The 20,101-nt window shown below is 42.9% G+C and overlaps 1 protein-coding gene across 1 annotated transcript in view; it reads left to right on the top strand.

The window, feature by feature from the left end:
• The window catches only part of LOC125319334 (homer protein homolog 1-like), a 368,242-nt gene that overhangs the window by 223,168 nt on the left and 124,973 nt on the right, over positions 1 to 20,101 (top strand). The window contains exon 6 of the mRNA XM_048290442.1: positions 8,122 to 8,278. Within this exon, the coding sequence (XP_048146399.1) occupies positions 8,122 to 8,278 (157 nt within the window). The remainder of the gene's footprint in view (positions 1 to 8,121; positions 8,279 to 20,101) is intronic.

Here is a 20,101-nt window from a genome sequence, read left to right as displayed (position 1 = left end):
TGCTGTGCCGTGGCTCTCTCTTTCCACAGGGTGCAGTCCTCCAAGGACAGGCTGCTCCAGCCTGGAAGCAGTGGCCCTCTCTCTCCACTGGGTCTTCCTCTGGAACACAGCCTTCTCCAGGCATCCACCCGCTCTGGCATGGGCACCTCCCCCACGGGCTGGGCGTGGATCTCTGCATCCCCCGTGGACCCATGGGCTGCAGGGGGACAACCTGCTTCACCGTGGTCATCACCACAGCCTGCAGAGGCATCTCAGCTCTGGTGCCTGGAGCACCTCCTCCCCCTCCTTCTTCACTGACCTTGGTGTTGCCATGTTGTTTTTCCTCACATGTTCTCACCTTCTCCTCTTCTCTGACTAGAGTCCAAAATTTTGTGACTTTGTTTTGATTTTCTTCTTAAATACGTCATCACAGAGGCGTTACCAGCTCCTCTCATTGGCCCAGTTTTGGTCAGCAGCATGTCCATCTTCAGAGCCATCAGCCATTGGCTCTGCCAGACATGATGGGAAGCTTCCAGCAGCTTCCTCACAGGAGCCATCTTTGTGGCTCCCTTGCTACCTAAAACCAGGCCTTGCCAAACCAATACATTAGGCTACTTTTAAAAGAAATATAACTTGTTCGGTAACAAAGGGGCTTTAACAAAATTAATTCATAGTAATTCAAAGTGTGAATTTACAGTTAAACTGCTTTACATTCTTGTGTGTATGTTGAAGAATACATCTGGTGCAGGTAGCTGGGTCTGCAAGCTGCAGATTGAGCTCAGGCTGGGAGCCCAAGACAAGAGGCCATGAACTGCCGACCCTTTGCATAACAAAGGACATGAAGACTGGTGGCGCCAGTCAGGTGGATGGACACAGGAGAGACATAGCAGGAGATTGGGGAGGAAGAGCAAGACTTGCAGACACTTGGACTGTGAGGGTATAAAAGTCACGGGGTTCCTTTGTTCAGGCACCATCTCGAGCTATTTCTGTGTTAATGCACTGTGAACAAATTGCTTTATGGAATGAGACATCTGAGACTGCTATGGAAAACCTGGGGTTGAACCAGTAAGGAAACCTGATGTCACTGCGTGTGAGTGAGGTGTGGAGGGAGTCAAGCAGGATATCCGCTGTGAAGGGACTTTGGTCCCAGCAGTTAAAGTCTCGCTCTTGGGAGTGTGACTGCCTGTGAACAGTTGCAATTGTACAGATAATTTTCTATGCAATTAATATGATCTAAACCTCTGTTATGGAAGTATTTTTTATATAGCATGATCAGTTGAACCAATAAAACTCATATTTTGCTGTTATCCATTAGAGGCCTGTTGGGAGGAAAGGGTTAAAACCAGAAGATTTGTCAAGGAGGCGGGAATAGTTTAGATCAGTGACCTTCATCTGGGAATGCTAAAAATGTAGGTGTGGGGTGGGAAAACTATCTTTATTATGCCTAGTGTTGTTCATCCTCTGCCTGTTTTGAGACAGAATTCCTGTGTAGAGATAACACACTCTCTCAAACATGCTTGAGCCTCCTGCTGGGAAAGATCATAAAAGCACAGCCTTGTGATACACTGCATGTGCATGAAGCCCTTTGATATATTTGGGCTGTCAGTGGACCCCCTGGCTGCCCGCCAGGATGAGCTAAGCCTAATGGAGCCTGTGTGCTGTGTATCTCTGCCACCCAGCATTGTTAGTGAGGTAATGAAATAAATCTATTCTTTGCATTTCAGCTGTGGCTTGGTGGTGGCCCTGGTTACCTGCATGTGTTGATTCGCACAAGGTCCATTCTTCCTCTTGTATTTGGCACTAATATAGTGATGTTTGCAAAGCAGCTTGTTATGTTATTTTCAGACACTCAGAATTTATGATATATTTTTAAAAGCTTAGTGAAGCTTTTCATGCTGAGAAACAGGCAACAAGTAGGAGTGTTAAGGATGTCTTTTTTTGAAAGACTGTCTTGAAACTTTGAGTGTGCCTGGCAGTCATTGATGTTAATTCTGACAGGGCTGAAGAAATAACTGTTAAAATTATGACGCTGCCAGAAAAGGGATGGATAGCTTTCAGAACAAAACAAAATACATGTGCATGTTGCATTCTCACACTGCCGGACTGCAAACGTGTGTGCCTGTGTATATATATGTCCCCAATGTATATGTACAGCTCTGTTCTTTGTGGCATGGTATAAAACCAAAAGATGTTCTGGCAGAAGTTGCATTGCAGTTTGGATAATTTTGATCACCAAATAAGTGTTCATATTTCATGTGCTTCCTAGAGAAAATAATCTAAGAAGACATGAAGAATTATTTGGGTTTCTTTTAGATCTTTACAACAGTTAAAATAACTTGACAGAGCTGTGCATTTATTTCCTATGACACAATCCAATGCTTTGAGGGCAAAATCAATTCCTTTTAGCAAAAAACGGTTCAAACAGGAATTTCTCTCTAAAGAGAGAAAGTTACATGCGACCCTCCTGTACCTATCCTGAGGAAGTGTAGTGCAGCTGCTTCACAATCAAAATTTTGACCATGGGCTCTAGCAGTTGTTGGGAGCTCCATGCGTGGACTTTTTCAGCTTCTAGACCTGTGTGTTTCCAGTCCTGGGTGTTAACCCCAGCATCTTCTGAGGGAGAATACTCATTTGATACTGAAATTGGCTGGATAGAAACTTTCTAACACAGTTTAGAGTATTAGAAAGTAGGCATTCTTTATTGCAGTGCTGAGCACTCGGGGGATCCTTCTGTGAAAAACGAGGTTCACTCTTTATAAAATTTTAAGAAAAGTTTAATAAAAGGGACAATTAGGAGACAACAGCAAAAAGGGTATGACGGCCGGGTGCTTTGGCAGAGCCAAAGGCACACCTCTACATCCAAAAGATCATCTTTAAAAGTACATCGCTTATTGCATATTCATCACCATCATGCATGATTCATGAATTCTTTGGAGTTTCTAAGTATCATCCCATCAGCCTTATATTCCTCCTTGGCTCCATTCCGTCTCTGCTCCCTCCATCAAGTCTTCTCTCTGGTTTCGGGTCTTCTTTTTCTCTGATAAGATACTCCAGGAATGTGAAGACTCTCTCTGCCCACCCTCTCCAAACCGACTACATAAACAATAGACATTCTATACCATGCATTACATCATAGAACCTAGGCAAAGTTTCTCCAACATTAAGTAACATGCAAAAAGCCAACATCACAATACATTTATAACACTTCCTACATTCGAGTGCACTGAGCATCGAGTGAACAGTTTTTATCATACACACTGATTACATATTCATTAGCTATCCCCACTTCCTTTGACTTTATTTGGCATAGTCGCACCCCTTATTGGAAGTCATTATATGGTTCTTTGGAGTCTGTCTTCAATGTCTGGTGTCCTTTTTAGGTGGCTATTCCTTGACCCCTGCTTTTGAGTAAGCATAATATCGTTGTTTTGCAAAACTTCTACTCTACTTTGTCAGCTTTACAGAGCTGAGCTGGCATCCTGCTTGCATTTTGCATGACTTCTGTTTGCCTAAGTTACATCCTTTATCTGTTTCTACAAGGCTGTGCTGTTGTGTTCTACTGTCCTTGATAAGAGTAAAATGTTGTTCTGTTCTACTATCCTTATCAAGTGAGTAAAATGCTGTTCTGTTCTACTGTCCTTATCACATTGTGCCTGAACCATGTTTCTCAGTGTTCGCTTTGGAATTGTCGATAAATTTGAACAAATGTAGCTCTACAGATATACGCATCAATGCACATACTCTTAGTCAAGCCTAAGAACAACCTGTTGTAGGTGTGCTTTTATCTGGTCCTAAAATAATTGTCCTGTCCTACTGTAAGGGGAGCCGGGGAAAATTCTTTTTGATAGATTTCTCGGACAAAAATAAAGGCAAATGCAGCAAATATTATATCTGAGAACTGTTTATTAATAAAGAAAGGGTATTGTCCCGACCGGAGGGAGACAGAAAAGGAAGCAGAGAGGAAAAAAGAGAGACGGAGAGAGAAATAGAAGACAGGGACAGCATTACCACTAGAACCCCGGGGTGCCCTGTCAGCGTCTGCTCGGCAGATGGAGCGTGTGTGTTGCCAGCCGCGTCGTGTCTGCGTGGCTCCTGTGGCGGGCTAGGCACGATTTCCAACCAACGCCAAGCTGCGCGTCTCTTCCGTCGGCGAATAACAGGTTGCTGTGGCTACGGGCGAACTTGTGGAGCAGCTGCAGGTTGTCAGGGTCGGGGCACGGCAGCTGCGGGCGGCGGTAGCTGCTCCGTCGGGGAAACAGCGGAGCACTAGGTTGCTGCGGCGACGGGCTGCCTCAGGGGGTGCGGACAGGAAAGACAGGCAGGGAAGAAGCAGGACGGCAGGGAGAAAAAGGCGAGCGGGGGGAGGAGGGGCAAGCTGAACCTCTGAGCGAGCCCCCACTCCCAAGAAATCAAAAACGGCGGGCTAAATTGTGGCGCATTTAACTACTTTTATGTGCTAAGACTCCTCCCATAGCGTGATTTCCCGGCCAGTTTTCCCCGGGCATCCGGGGGTCTGCCTGCCTCCACGGGGGGCGTCACTTGCAGCTCAGTCGTGGAAGTTTTCTCTCCCCTGATTGGCTGTTAGGTGAAGTCCCCCCAGAGACAGATCCTCCCTTCATTTTCTCCTAGGTGCCTCCTTAACACGTGGCATGTGTTAAGGCTCCCAGCACTTGTACAGCCCCTATAATAATTTTTCACCCCATGTCAGAAAATGGATTGATAACATATGTTGAGTCATAAATAAAAATTAAATTGGTTCCTCACAATAATTAATTTGAATCCAAATAAGTCCAGTTTTAACCAAAATAATCCACAAAGCATAATTTTGTCTCTTTTTAAAATTTTAGTTTGTCAAGAAAGTATTTGAAAAAAGTAAGTCAGCACTTCCAGGATTGGTTATGGGCTATTTTAATCAAAGTATGTTTTTATGAAACAAAAATTCACATCTTTGGTTCTTTGTTTCATGGTATGATATCCATCATGTTATTGTGTTTATGTCAGAGAATGTGCAGTTCTCTAAGAAGAAACAGGTTAAGTCTAAATAGTTTGGAAGTCATTGTGTATTATCAGATACAAAACTAGACTAATTTAAATTATATATTTCTATTTTATGGAGCCATAGTAAAATCTGTAGAAGATACAGTAGAAATTATTTGTAGAAAAAAACCACATATGTGCTGCAAACAGATAACCTCTGCATTACAGTAGACATGTTCATGCCCACTATGTAGATGTCTTAGGGATAAAAATATTGAGAAATAATACTAGTGCAGTCCTATTGAAAACAACCGAAAATAACCAGCTTCAAAGAAATCTTCTCACCTTTGAACCAAGATAACCATAGCAATAATAGGAAGTTCATGTTTTGTATTTAATTATGACATTCTATTAATTTTCTCCATTCCGTTTCTTTTCCTTTTTTGTCTCTGTTTCGTGAGTTCTTTTACTCAGAGTTCGAATCGAAACGCAGTACACGCTAGGCTTTTCTTTGGACTTAGTTGTTTATTATATCTTATCAATATTATAGCTGCATGGAATGTGCCTCTAAGTTGACAAGGTGGAAATGGCCCCGAGTTCCAACTTCCAAGGCCTTTAAAAGTCCAAACTGTCCAATTATGGAATGCCAACTAATTTATTTTCACTTATAACCCAGTAACTATTCATTTATGATCCGCACTGCGGGTTTTTTGAACCGATAGCAAACCACTCAGATTTGTGAAGGAGGAAAAAGAAGAACTAATCCACACCCAAAATCCTCCATATTGTTACTATATCCCATAAACCTAATTTTTCTACATCTCTACATATTCCACCCAGTGATATAACTTTAATTACACAGCAACAACCTCAGTGTTATCACACAATTTGGGAAGCCTTTCCCAAGGCCTCAGGTCAAATGCAGTGTGCTTTTGAAGATCATTGTCTGTCAGCACTGAAAGATTGAAATTCTCTGAACTCAGGGTTCCAACAACATTCCAGTATACAAGCAATAACTTCAGAGCTCCTGACTGTTTTCTTAGCAGGGTAGTAAGGCACTGGGCAAAGGTGAAGATGAAAAACTGCACAAATCCCCCTCACATTATTACTCAGCACTAGCTAGCAATCTGACTTCTGTGATCTTCATGACTTATACGTTTTCCTTGTATCATTGTGAGTATATAAATTATTAAACTGATAAAAACCCCATTCACTACCTTTTTTTGCAACTTAAATTAGGATATTAAGTGACCAAAGAGTTCTCATTCTGTAACTGTCCTGGATATAAATCTTTTTATCTGCTTCATTGCATCAGTATAAAATATTTTTTCTGTGAGGAAAAATTAGCATTGAGGCACATTTTGTAAACATGTATACATGTCATGCACACACAGGTTCTAGTCCTACCATAGCAAAACTATTAAATGGGATTGCTTGCTTGCATTAAATTGCTGGTGTGGATATTTGTTTGCTGGATCAGAACATCAATGAGGAATTGTGAATATGATAATGAACTAGATTTTTTAGCATGTTTTTTATGGATTTTTTTATCTGTTGTGTTACTATAAATGAAAAGTAAATCTGATCAGAGAAACAGAAGAGTAGACACTTACTGTCTTATTTTTCATATATATCAGTGTTCCTTGATGAAATAGGATTATCATTATTTTTGTTTAGTCATTTAAGACTTAAAATTTCCAGTGGAGAAATTATAATTGGTTGAATAGATCATGAAATGTTTGAGCAATTTGATACAACTCATATTCCTCTTCTGAAAGAACTTATATTCCTGTTCAAGGGGATGAAATTGTGTATTTGGAAGGAAATACTGGAGTGCAAAAGAATCAGACATTGTGTTTTAGTGAAACAGTAGATGTGATCTAAATTGGTAATGAATGTTCCTCAGTGACCGGTTGGCTTTGAGCACCTTAGGAGCTTTTATGGGAATCGTAACATTTTTGAAATATGCTTTTATGGAATGGGCTGTGCATGTGTATGAAGTGGACAAAAGAAAGTCGGTGGACAAAATGGTGACATAATGTTTAATTTTTCATATGTACAAAATTCAAATAAACCTATAAACTTGCATACAAAATAATAATGATTTATAATTAAATTAATCAGAGTAAATTATATTTTATAATAAATAATTAAATTAATTGCTACTATACTAAACCTATATACAAAATTACTTTGGCCAGAGTTACAGATCACCAATGATGTCTTTAATAGTAAGATAATTAAACAAAATTAATTATTTTCTATATGTATTTTCCATATAGGTGTGCACCTCACATGCTGTTGACATTATACAAGTAAACATTAATGAACTATTTGCATACTAATATATTCAACTGATGTGTCTAAGATGTTTTTCCCTTGTATACTTGTATATATGGCAGACCAATTATCTGTGAAAAATAAAGCCCCGTGTTTCCTCAGAGAATAACTAAACTGTAGGCAAGGATTGTTCCTCCATAGACTACTTCAAGAGACCCCAACATCAGCTTCCTCTTTGTATTGAAGCAATATCTATGCTCTTCAATCTTTGGTCTCCTTGTTGATATTACTGAAGAAAGGCACATTAACAGTATTATGGTACTGAAATTCGAGAGTTTTGAATTTCTAAGCAGAAATTAAATATGGTATTTAATAAAGAAAGTATATTTCAGGCATAGAAGATTTGCATTAAGACAACTAAGCTGTAGTACCAAAGCACTACTATAGCTTTCTTTAATCAAGTTGGTGACAAATCTTTATTTAAAATATATTTCATAAAGTAATACATTAAAAAAATACTTGCTCTCAATATGTATATATTAAAATGATAACTTAGAATATATGTATTCTAGAATTCCATGCTGTTGCTTTTGGAAGGTAATGTAGATTTCATCATCCTTAACATTTTATTAAAAAAAAGGACCCTGTTGAACTGGTAGGGTAGAGGTTGTTTTCCAATAATGATATATCTATATCAAAAAAATCTGTTCACTAATATTTTCTGATTTTAAAGTTTTGATGATTTGAGCACTTGGATACTCAGACATTCAGTCATAGGATTTTTGTCATAATTCTATTTTTCCTGGATATTTAAAAAAAATAATAAGACATTTTAAGAAAAAAAAGATAAAGAGGGCTCTGACCATTTTCTTTCTGTCTGTGCAGTTTGACAATCAGCAAACATTGGGAGGCAGAACTGGCCACACTCAAGGGTAATAATGCTAAGCTCACTGCAGCCCTGTTGGAGTCCACTGCCAACGTAAAACAATGGAAGCAACAGCTTGCTGCATATCAGGAGGAAGCAGAACGTCTCCATAAGCGCGTAAGTCGAAGCAAACAGCCAGGATCCTTAAAGTGAAAGTGCTGGTGACTGTATTCATTCTTTTTGAAGTAAAATAGCTTGTTGTTAGGGCTTTAGGTTAATTTTTGAGACAGAAATTAATGATGAATTTAAAGCACACAGGGTTCTTCAGTTGGAAAATTCTTTCTTTTGTAGCAGTTCCTTTTCTACAGAGGGTTTTGTTGCAGGAAGAGTTATATAAACTGTGGTACTTAGGACATGTCTGCCAGCTTTCACTCTTCATTTGCTGCCAGCTGCATCACATCTGTTTCAGGACCTTTTCCATAGCATTACACTTTAGGCCCTCTTGCCTTTAAGCCCTGTGCTGGTGTGAAGGTAAACCAGCAGGAGGAATTAACTCCACACAAATATCTTGCAAGAGATTCCAAGTCAGAACTACAATTTAATCAGGAGATGACAATAAAGGCAATAGTACAAGAACACTGGCTTAAACTGACAAAGTCAGAATACAACCTGACACCCTGTTGGTCAGGGTGGTGGTAGCAGTCCAATTTAACAGTGGCTGCAGTCCTGTTGGCATGATGGATGTGGTCTTGTTGAAGCAGTGATCCTGTGGAAAGGTGTCATGGTTTAGTATAGTTTGGGTCCTTCTCTGGAGGTCCAGTGGTGGTTGTCAAGAGCTCTTGTCCTCTGGGTATCCAGTGGTGGTATCATGGTGTCCCAAGCCCCAGATTATATACAGGCGGGAATGTTTGGTACCTCCCCCAGGGCGGGGAATTTCACAATGGGGTGATGTAATTCTATGAGTCATTCTGGGGAGTCCTTGATGTCCCATTAGCAGAGATGGCCCCTTCAGGGTGGCTGCTGCTTCCCCAGAGGGAGTTATCATGGTTGAGTCATGGCAAAGATAAAGAAACACTGCTCCACCCATTTTAACAGCTCATCAGAAAGTAATGCAGATGGTGGTAGAATACATACTTTGGTTACACCTTACATTGTAACCCAAGACAAACTCATAGAAACTTCACATCAGATCTGTAAGTTAAAGGCACCCTGTTGTAGTTTCCACACATAACAAAGACCAATAGCTTCCTTTTATTCTTGAACCTAAAGAAAACTGAATGTAGAATTAAGCTAATTAAACATCTGCCTCTGATTTCATACAGGAGGGGCAGGATCCCGGTCCCTTTGCTGTAAATTTTCTTTGCAGAGGTCATTTGGCAAACCAGAAATTAGAGCACAATGGGGGCAAGAAATGCCAGTGTTTGAGAGAGGAATAAAGTGTGTGCAAGGTTGAAGGCTGCATTATGAAAAAAGTTTATAATATTTTTATTTCTCTTTTCACATGTAACTCTATACAGTGTAATATTTTCATCTTCATATGAATTTGTCATAATAGTTTAGGACATAGTTTTGTGCAAAAAGAAGGCAAGATTAGCATATGTATGGAAGGAAGATGTCTGATGGAGTTGTATGAATATTGTTAATATCAGTTAATGTTATAGGGACAGTGGGAGCTTCAGGCAAAGTTTACTAAGGAAGTAACGCACTGTATGTGGGTTCATGAAGGGTAGCTGTGTTTTCCCTGAAACGTCCCTGGCAAGGAATCATTCCGGTGGGTGCAGTATAGCACTCCAGCAAGCTTACTCCTTTCACCCGCGCAGACTCACACACCACACTCAAACTGGATAGCTCATGCGTTACCAGAAGCAAAGAGTCAGGAGGGCTCTCCCGTATGACATTTCCACGGACGAGGTTTATTGCATCCTGCCGCGAAGGGAGACGAGAGATGAAAGAGGCCAGACCATGCAGGGTCCAGGGTTTATGTACCGGAGCCGAGGGAGCATCAGAACCAATGATCTGAGGGCACGGGGGCGGTACAAAGGCGGGGCTAGGGAAAGGGAGCCAATGGGGAAGGTCTGGGGGTGTGTAGGGGTACAAGTCAGTCAAACAGACTAAGTCTGAATAGCACCACAAAGGCTGATGGGAGAGGCTTTTCCTTTCTCACCATGAGGTCAGGGGGTGTTCTTAAACCTCGGAATCGGTCCACCAGCAGGCTCCTGCTCTTTTGGGTCTCCATCACAATTGCTGGCTCAGCGGCTACAACAAGGAAGCCCTGCAGCTGAGTCTGAGGCTCAGAAAGGATTCCTCTGTGTGTTTAAACTACTTCATAGAAAGAGGTTTAAATGAAGGCAAATCCTTCCTTAGCCTCAGATGTTGGCAACAGTTTAAATTTAAGGAATCACTTTGTCCTGCAAGTTCTAATGATGGCAAATCAGATATTTTATATAAAAATGAAATATTAAGACAAATCAACAGACAAAAGATAACAGATGAAAGATCTTAATCAGAATTACTTACTACACAGTATAAAACTCAAAGAACTACAGGTAGATTATAGCATAACCTAAAACAGTGCACTATATCAAGGTTTCTGTATTAAAGCTAGCAAAAGAATTAGTATTGATTAGGAGTCGAATTTAACTTACCACTGAAATGACGATAATGTACACAGATTCCTTCACTTAACCCCTGGGGACTAACTGTGGAATAGGCATCCCTATTCATGGGAGAAACTCCACATATTTCCAGGAAAATGTATAGAAGATTTCTACTTTGTGGAAGTTTGCTGTGGCTTTTATAGTTGTAAAATGAGTGGCTGTCAGTCAGAAATTTAGCTTATCTTGTTAGATCTCACTTCAGCAGTAAGGTGTTTATTGGCAGTTGGGAGATGCCAGATGAGTGTTAACCCCATGGTTCCAAAATAACTCACTACAAGACAACTTGTTCTGCTTGAGTTATCTGACTGGTTAACAAACAATAGACAAGCTCTTGTGGGGGGTGAGATGCCCTGCTACAGTTAACTTAGAAAAATATGAAGGAGATGAACTTAGTTAAGAAATAAAAGCAAACAAAAGCCCTATAAGCTTTTTTGCATGAAGATTGGTTTAATGAATATGCTGATAGAAGTGAAAGTCAAGTAGCAGACATCAGACAATTTGGTTTTATATACTATACTCTCTTAAATGAAAAAACATATGGCAATTACAGTTAGCCAAATCCAGAAAATTGTGAAATGTCCTTTCAGACCTGTGCTGGATCTGTCCAACTGGAGGCTAGTAGTCCCAGGAACAAGGATCATATTGATCTGAGGTGGAGAAATTAATCAGATTTCATCTATACTGGAGGTCTGGAAGAATAGCAAGAATTCCCTTGAGCTTGAGAAACCTGGAGAAATGGCAGGTTGATGGGTCTGTCCTATACCTAGACTGACTTGCAGATGAGGATCTTGAAGTTCCAGCCAAATGAGATGATAGGGAAGAATGACAATTACCATTAGACTGTAACATGTGCCATAGCTGGCTGGAAAAAATGCATAAAGTGTAATTAAACTGGTGCTTTTTGCTAAGTACTTTAATTTCAAAAATTTGTCAGTTTCTGCCAATATTGCTTTGCTTCAGAAATTTTCCAGTCAGAAACAAGTTTGTTATGAGTGTTTGTACAGAGACAGATTTTCACTTTATCATCTCATTTAAGCTTCTCATCTGGAAGGGTGGAAATTCTAACCTGTGGTCCAGATTTGTGAATAGACGACAAAAGTAATTATTGATAAAATTATTAAAAGTATAACCTCATATCATAATTACTGTAGTGCAGAAGTTCAGGTGAATTTGATCACCAAATTCAGTTTTTACACCGAAGAGCTGATTGCTAAAACATGTACATAATGAGGTAGCATTCTTCATACTAAAATGTATTAACAGCTTTTGTTGCAAAGCTCAGACAATATAGCAGATGGATTATTTACCCAAGAAATTGGGTTGGGGGAAACCCAGTCAGACAAGATGGAAAAGACACTGGTAGAAGATCCCTTTTTCCTGATGTTACTCTCACTCTTAGTAAAATCTTATTTAAATTAAGGAATATAGGAGTTTTTAGCATGTCACTTTGCTTGTACTTGATATTACAGTTAACAGAAGTAGTAACTAAGTCTTTGTAGCTACCTTTATTAATAGCTGACTATTTTCTTTAACCTTTGCCTGACAAATTTCCTGCAATTATTTTGTATTGCTGAGGGAACGCATAATATAATAACATGGGATTATCTTCACTATGCTCTTTTGATCACCTTTTACATGCCTTTATTAAATGTTTCTGTGACCTTGGGGATTGCTGATATCATATAATTATAGAATCATAGAATGGTTTGGGTTGGAAGAGACCTTAAAGATCATCTAGTTCCAACCCCCCTACCATGGGCAGGAACACTTTCCACTAAACCAGGTTGCTCAAAGCATCATCCAATCTGGTCTTGAACACTTCCAGGGATGGGGCATCCACAACTTCTCTAGGCAACCTGTTCCAGTGCCTCAACTCCCTCACAGTAAAGAATTTGTTCCTAATATCTAATCTAGACCTACTCTCAACATGAAGCCATTGCCCCTTGTCTTGTCACTACATGCCCTTGTGAAAAGTCCCTCTCTGTCTTTCTTGTAGGTCCCCTTTAGGTATGGAAAGGCCTCAATGAGGCCACCCTGAAGTCTTCTCTTTTCCAGGCTGAACAAACCACACTCTCTCAGCCTTTCCCCATAGGAGAGGTGCTCCATCCCTGTAATCATCTTCATGGCCCTCCTCTGGACTCCTTCCAACAGGTCTATGTCCTTCTTGTGCTGAGAACCCTAGAGCTGGATGCAGTACTTCAGGTAGGGTTTTACGAGAGCAGACTAGAGGAGGAAGAGCAGAGTAGAGGGAGAATATGTCACATAGAACCCCCATCCTTATTTCATAGAATCAGAAAATAATTTAGCATGGAGGGGAATTTTGGAGGTTATCTGGTCCAATTCCCCATTGGAATCAGGGCCAGCTTTAAAGTTATATCCAGCTCCAGGGTTGGATCAGGTTATTCAGGGCTGTGAATCAACTCTTGAAAAATGGAGATCTGACAGCCTTTGTGAAAAACCTGTTCGAATGTGTTGTGGGTTGATGCTGGCCAGATGCCAGGCACCCACAAAAGCCGCTCACTGACTCCCCTCTGCAGCTGGACAGGGGAGAGAAAATTTAACAAAGGGTTCATGGGTTGAGATAAGGACTGGGAGAGATCGCTCATCAAATACCATCATGGGCAAAACAGTTTCAACTTGGATATACCTTCCCCCCACCCCTTCCTCCTTCCCAGCTCTACCTCCTCCAACAGTGGTGCAAGGAGACAGGGAATGGGCGTTGTGGTCAGTTGGCTTCTCCCGCTGCTCAGGGAGAGGAGTGCTTCCCCTACTGCACCATGGGGTCCCTCCCACAGGAGACAGTTCTCCATGGTCAAGTCCATCCCTCGATCACGAGCCCATTTGTATGTTGCATCCCTTCCTAGATGGCCTGATGTTTCATGGGCCCATTGGGCTATAAATAGCTCACCCTTTTGCTCCCAGTCTAGGTCCACCTGAACTATTCCAATTTTGACAGCCTTACTACCCATTCATTGCTTTGATGTTCTTCAACAGCACGACTTTTGGGAACATGAGCATCTATGTGATGTACCTTCAGAGTCATGTTTTCTACCCGTACAGAAATGTCCTGCCACATTGCAGCAACCCAGATGGGTGTGCCCCTGCATTGCCAATTGGTCTTCTTCCATTGCTGCAGCCACCCCCATGGGGCATTAGCCACCATCCAGGAGTCAGTATACAGTACAGGCCACTTTTGTTGTTCAGCAATCTCTAGGGCTAGTTCCATGGCTTTCACTTCTGCAAATTGGCTTGACTCGCCTTTCCCTTCAGCAGCCTCAATGACTCGTCATGTGTGACTCCACACAGCAGCTTTCCACCTCCAACAGTTTCCTATCACACAGCAGGATCCATCAGTAAATAGAGCATAGTCTCTTTTGTTTTCTGGTAACTTGTTATATGGTGGTGCTTCTCGGGCACAAGTCACTTTCTCAGGCAGTGCTCCAAAATCTCTGGCTTCTGGCCAATCCATAATCTCTTCTAGGATTCCTGGGTAATTGGGTTTTCCCATTCAGGCTCGTTGTGTAATTAATGCTACCCACTTACTCCATGTAGCACTGGTTGCATGATGTGTTGAGGGGATGTTTCCTTTGAACATCCGGTGTAGCACAGGCAATCGCGGTGCCAAGAGGAGACATGCTTATGTCCCAACAACTTCTGAGGAGGCTTGAACACCCCTCACAGGCTGCTAATATCTCTTTTTAACTTGGAGTATGGTGGGCTTCTGATCCTCAATAACTCCAGCTCCAAAACCCTGATGGTCAACCTCAGGTTTCTCCTGAGGGCCTTTGCTAGGGACTCTAGGTGAGATCCTGCTCCCCAGCTGCAGTGTAGAGTATATTTTTCATGGCTGGTTCTGTCTGAAAAGGTCCAAGAGCTACTGCACGAGATATTTCCTGTTTGATCTGCTCAAAGGCCTGTTGTTGCTCAAGGCCCCACTCAAAATGGTTCTTATTCTGGGTCACTCGATAGAGAGGCCCCACAAGCTGGCTATAACCTGGAATATGCATTCTCCAGAACCCCACCAGGCCTAGAAAAGCTTGTATTTCCTTCTTGTTAGCTGGTGGAGACATAGTTGCTATTTTGTTAACCATCTCCATAGGCACATGATGGCATCCATCATGACATTTTATCCCCAAGAACTGGATCTCCTATCCAGGTCCCTTTACCTTACTTTGTTTTATGTCAAGAACAGCTTTCAGAAGAATTTGATTATTTTCTTTCCTTTCTCAAAAACTTTTTCTGCTCTGTTGCCCCACTCAATGATATCATCAATATATTGTAGATGTTCTGGAGTGCCACCCTGTTCCAGTGCAGTCTGGATCAGTCCATGGCAGATGATGGGGGTATGATTCCACCCCTGGGGCAGTAAGTTCCAGGTGTACTGGATGCCTGTCCAAGTGAAAGCAAATTGTGGCCTGCATTCTGCTACCAGAGGAATTGAGAAAAATGCATTAGCAATATCAATTGTGGCACCATTTGGCTGCCTTTGACTCCAGCTCATATTGAAGTTCCAACGTGCCTGGTACGGCAGCACTCAGAGGCGGTGTGACTTCATTCAGGCCCCAATAGTCTACTGTCAGCCTCCATTTCCCATTAGAATGCAAAAAAGACTGTCGTGAGTTGACCTCGGCCAGATGCCAGGCACCCACCAAAGCTGCTCACTCAACTCCCTTGTGCAGCTGGACAGAGGAGAGAAAAGTTAAAGAAGGGTTCATGGGTTGAGATAAGGACTGGGAGAGATCACTCATCAAATACCATCATGGACAAAACAGGTTCAACTTAGAGATATGAAGTGAATTTATTACTAACAAAATCAGAGCAGGATAATTATCGCTATCTTGTGTTCTGCAGCTTCTGTGCTGGAGCACGAGATATTGCGATCTCTCAAAAGCGTCTCCAAAGCGAAGCCTCTCAGCAGGATCAGCCACACACACTCACACAGGCATGCACCCTGAATGCATGGATAGCTTCAGTAATATGGGTCGACGGCAAAGAGGCAGGAAGGGTCTTTGCATGGAGTTCCACAGGAGCAGTTTATTGCTTCCAGACTGTGAAGGATCCCAGAGGCAAAGACAGAGAACAATGGAGGGTCTAGGTTTAAGTACAGGGGCGGTACAAAGGTGGGACTAGGGAATGGGAACCAATGGATGTGGGATATGCCCAGCCACTGCCCTGGAGGGATGTCTGCTGAGATAAGAGATTTTGCAACCGCCCAGCAGGACTCCCTGGAAAGGACTTTTGAGTCATGGTGAGGAAAAGTAGACCCACAATCCTTTGGGATACCCTATGCAGATCATTCTGTAACCCATTGGTCTATCCCAGACCCTCTGTAATCCATTGGTCCCCTTGCTGATCCCCTGTATCCCTATAAAAGAAGACCAGCTCGCCTCTGTAGAGGAGAGAGCTCGTCCCTGGCCTTCCCTTCGCCGGAGGGAACCCACAATAAAGCTACCTTCGTGCGGAACCAGCCATACGGGTCTTCTCGTCTCTCTCTCCGGTCTGGTTTGGCCTAGAGGCTGCCCTGCAGAGCTGAGCTGGAATCACGAGCTGATAATCACTAAAGAGCTGATAGCTTCTGCAAGGGCTCCTCTGCCAGCAGCTGAGAGGAAGACACCGGGCCTCGGGAAGGCGATTCCTTTCGGGACCATCTCCCCGGACCGGTCACCTCTTCCTGGGTCACAGCCTCGGACCCCACCACCAGCTGTAATAAATGGGGAAGCTCTGGGGGAGTGGCAAGGGGCAAAGGCCAATGGGGGGAACCTGGAGTGGAGAACTTTCTATGGCATGGAACATATAAGGCAGCAAGGGGGTGGAGGGGCCACAGGCCAACCAAGGAAGCAGAACTGGGGTAGATTAATATTAAAAAATGCCCTGGTGTATATCACTGTGTCCTGCAGCCATAGGGAGGAGGAGAGAAGATCCAGCAGGCAGGAATTGTGCAGCAAGATTGATTTATTTAATTATTTTACAAACTCCTTTATAGACTTTTTCTTCATAGTCTAATTGGACAAGGATCAGCCACCCCTTGGGGTGATTGGCTAAAATCCTAAAACATCCATTGTCAAAATATTTTTCTGCTATACTATAAACAAGACTTTTCAAGGTTGCAGGTGTTTCATTGTTTACAGAACTCTTCTGCCTCTTCTGTGAGAGAGAAAAGTCTCTCACAGACTTAGAAAATAGCAAGAAAATCCTCGCTAGCAGCATTTTTGTATCCAGAATTCCCCCTTTTTGTTTTATAAGATAACAACTCTACTATTAATCCTAAATAGAAATTTGCATCAGTTATTCATTCTAAATATGTCCTTAAGGCTTTAACTATCTGACTCCATAACAAGAAATTTAAAATTCAGTCTCTGCTTGTGGAAGGACCATCCCAGTCTCTGCTTGTAGAAGGACCATCCGCCTGATGGTTGACATCCTGGTCATCATCAGAAGAGTCATTAGGCTGATGATCTACATTCTGGTCGCCATTTGGATGGTTGGCGTTCTGGTCATCATTTGGAGGTTGCCTGTTCTGCCTCTGGTGCCGTAGGTCAGGGCGAACACATTTTGCAGGTGGCCACCGTATCCCAGTATCTGTGGAAACGCAAGCATACCCACGACCCCAAACGATAAGCTCACACAGGCCTTCCCACTTGTTAGTGAGTAAATTACGTACCCAGACTTTTGCCTGGGGCAATTGTGTCTCGCCTGAAGACTGCAATGAGAGAAAATGATTCAGAATAACAGGATTATTTGAATTTTGTGGTACTGTAAGGTGATTAATTGTATACAAAGCTTTTGCTAGTCGGCTCTGTGGGGTTTCTCCATGCATTCCCCTTTTCTGTTTGTCCAAAACACGCTTCAAGGTACCATGAGCGCATTCGACAATGGCTTGGCCAGTAGGAGAATGTGGGATACCGAAGATATGGTCTACACCCCATAGGTGTAAGAACTGCCGCATCTTCTCCGAGACATAGGCAGGACCATTATCGGTTTTCACAGAAGCTGGCACGCCCAGGACTGAGAAAGCCAATTTCCAATGGGCAATGACATCACAGCCCTTCTCTCCAGTGTGAGCAGTAGCCCACATAGCCGAGGAGAAAGTGTCAATAGACACGTGCACATATTTCAGCCGACCAAATTCTGGGACGTGAGTTACATCCATTTGCCAAATCTGCAAGGCTTTTAGCCCTCTGGGGTTTACCCCCACTGGCAAAGGCGCAGCGAGTCCGTGACAGTCAGCACAAGCGCTGACAATGTCGCGCACCTCAGTTGGCGTTAAATGAAACTGCTTCTGCAGGGTATGTGCACCTTGGTTGAAGAAACCATGCGATGCCTTGGCTTGTGCAATTTTGTCAGGCTGAGGCCCTTACCCACGCAGGGTTGGCCAGCATGTCAGCCCTGGGATTGCCTTCTGTTAGAAAACCCTGGTAAATTGGTGTGGCTTCGAATGTGCAGAATGTAATACGGATGCACTCGAGCCTGAATTGCAGACCACAAGGTTTGCAACAGTGAAAACAGAGCCGCATTTTTCACCTCCTTCAGAAGTGAACAATCTAAGCACTGGGTGATATCTGCTACATAAGCAGAGTCAGTAACCAAATTCAAAGCTTCCTATGAGAATCGTTGAAAAGCCATGGTAACAGCCCTTAATTCAACTAACTGAGCAGAGCCTGACTCGTGTTCCTTCAGCACCTGCCATTCCGATCCCTCCTTCCAGGTAACGATGGCTTTCCCAGTTTTCCCAGAACCATCCGTAAAGACGGTGGGTCCTTGCACCGGCACTCGACTATTTCTCGGCCTGTTCCGGTTTGGCCAAATTTAGAAATATATCCTCTGAGAGAAGGCACAACCACCCCTCCCCCACCAGGTTCAGGAAAAATAAATTTTCCTTGAAGGAAAGTGAAGGAGATAAAACTATTTATTTAACTCCTAAATATTTCCAAGGAGGATGCTGTTGAACTTTCTCCGGAGCTACCTCTAATCCATAGGCATGCAGAGCAGCGAGCAGCTGAGGCTGTATTCTCAGCAGCTTGTCTTGGGTGGATGCTGCCACCAGGATATCATCCATGTAATGGTAGCAGCATGTTGCAGTGGGGATACTGTAACACGCATATCAAACAAGGAGTCCCGTGGAAAAGAAATATATATGGACAGATTCTTGATAGATGTTTCAGAGATGTTTATTTCTCCAGCCGCATGGCCGGGGCTCTGCCCGAGGAACTCTCTAGTCACGGGACTGAGGGTCCCTGCCCGCGCAGGGGAACACAAACCAACCAATGGTGAAAGAGGCTGACCAGGGGCTCGGGAAACCCCGTGTCTGTCCCAGGGCCCCTCTCCCAGGGCTACATGGCAGGGGGATGAGACCCCGACATTTCACCCATTTATTTTTAACAAAAAGAGATTTAAAACTTAACATTGAAAACAACTGGATAAACATAACAAGAATAGTTTCAAAACAAAATAAGCCATCCTCCTGAGTCTTTAAATGTCCAAACAGATTCTCTGGAACATCTTAAGGCTGACAGAAGGGAGACAGAACACTCTGAGCATGCTTTGTGGGGAAACTGAGGCAGGAGAGGGTTTAATTTCTTCCCTCCCCCTTTTCATCCCCCCCTCGGCATTGGAAAGGGATTTTTGGGGAAACAATTATCAAAGGTATAGTTTTGTGAGGGAAACCATGGATGGAAAAACGGATTGGGAATACACTGGGGGTAATAAGATATAGGATAAAGGGAAAAGGTGGGATTAGGAAAGGGAGACTGTAGGGGGGGGTTTACAATGGAGATATTGTCTAACATGACTACGATTTTTTGCATATATACTGCCTTTTACAGGAACACCATCAGGCCCAGTGACCTGTGATGCTTGTAACCCTTTTCTACCTTGTATAATCTTGAATTCTCCCACCTCTCCATCTCCCAAGCTTGGGATGCATTTATCAGGGTTATTCGTTTTAATAGCAGTTCTATGCACGAATATGTCTTGCTGGTTGTCACGTCTCGTTATAAAACCATAATTTTGTTTAACATGATACCACTTTACTATTCCTAAAACCTTAGCTACGGTGATGTTTTCTTCTTTCCGAGTGGCTGCTGTTTTCTGTCTTGCTGCATTGTTGCTTTCTCTTTCGCTCGCTCCCACGTTAGAATTTGCCGGGGCTTCTCGTGCTGCCGGGGCCGCCGGAGGTGCTTGTGCCTGTGCGCTCTTCCCGGGGTCGTGTGGGCCAGGCTGTGCCGCACCGCTCAGTTCTCTGTGTGTTGCCTCCTCTGGTCTCAGCTGTGCTGCCGCTGCCAGGCGCTGCACCCACGTCTTGGCCGGGCCCCTGAGCGATGATTCCCCCGCGCCCTGCTCCAGC

This window comes from Corvus hawaiiensis, chromosome W (assembly GCF_020740725.1).
Source record: "Corvus hawaiiensis isolate bCorHaw1 chromosome W, bCorHaw1.pri.cur, whole genome shotgun sequence".
Taxonomy (NCBI): domain Eukaryota; kingdom Metazoa; phylum Chordata; class Aves; order Passeriformes; family Corvidae; genus Corvus; species Corvus hawaiiensis.
This window is presented reverse-complemented; position numbering and strand designations above follow the sequence as displayed.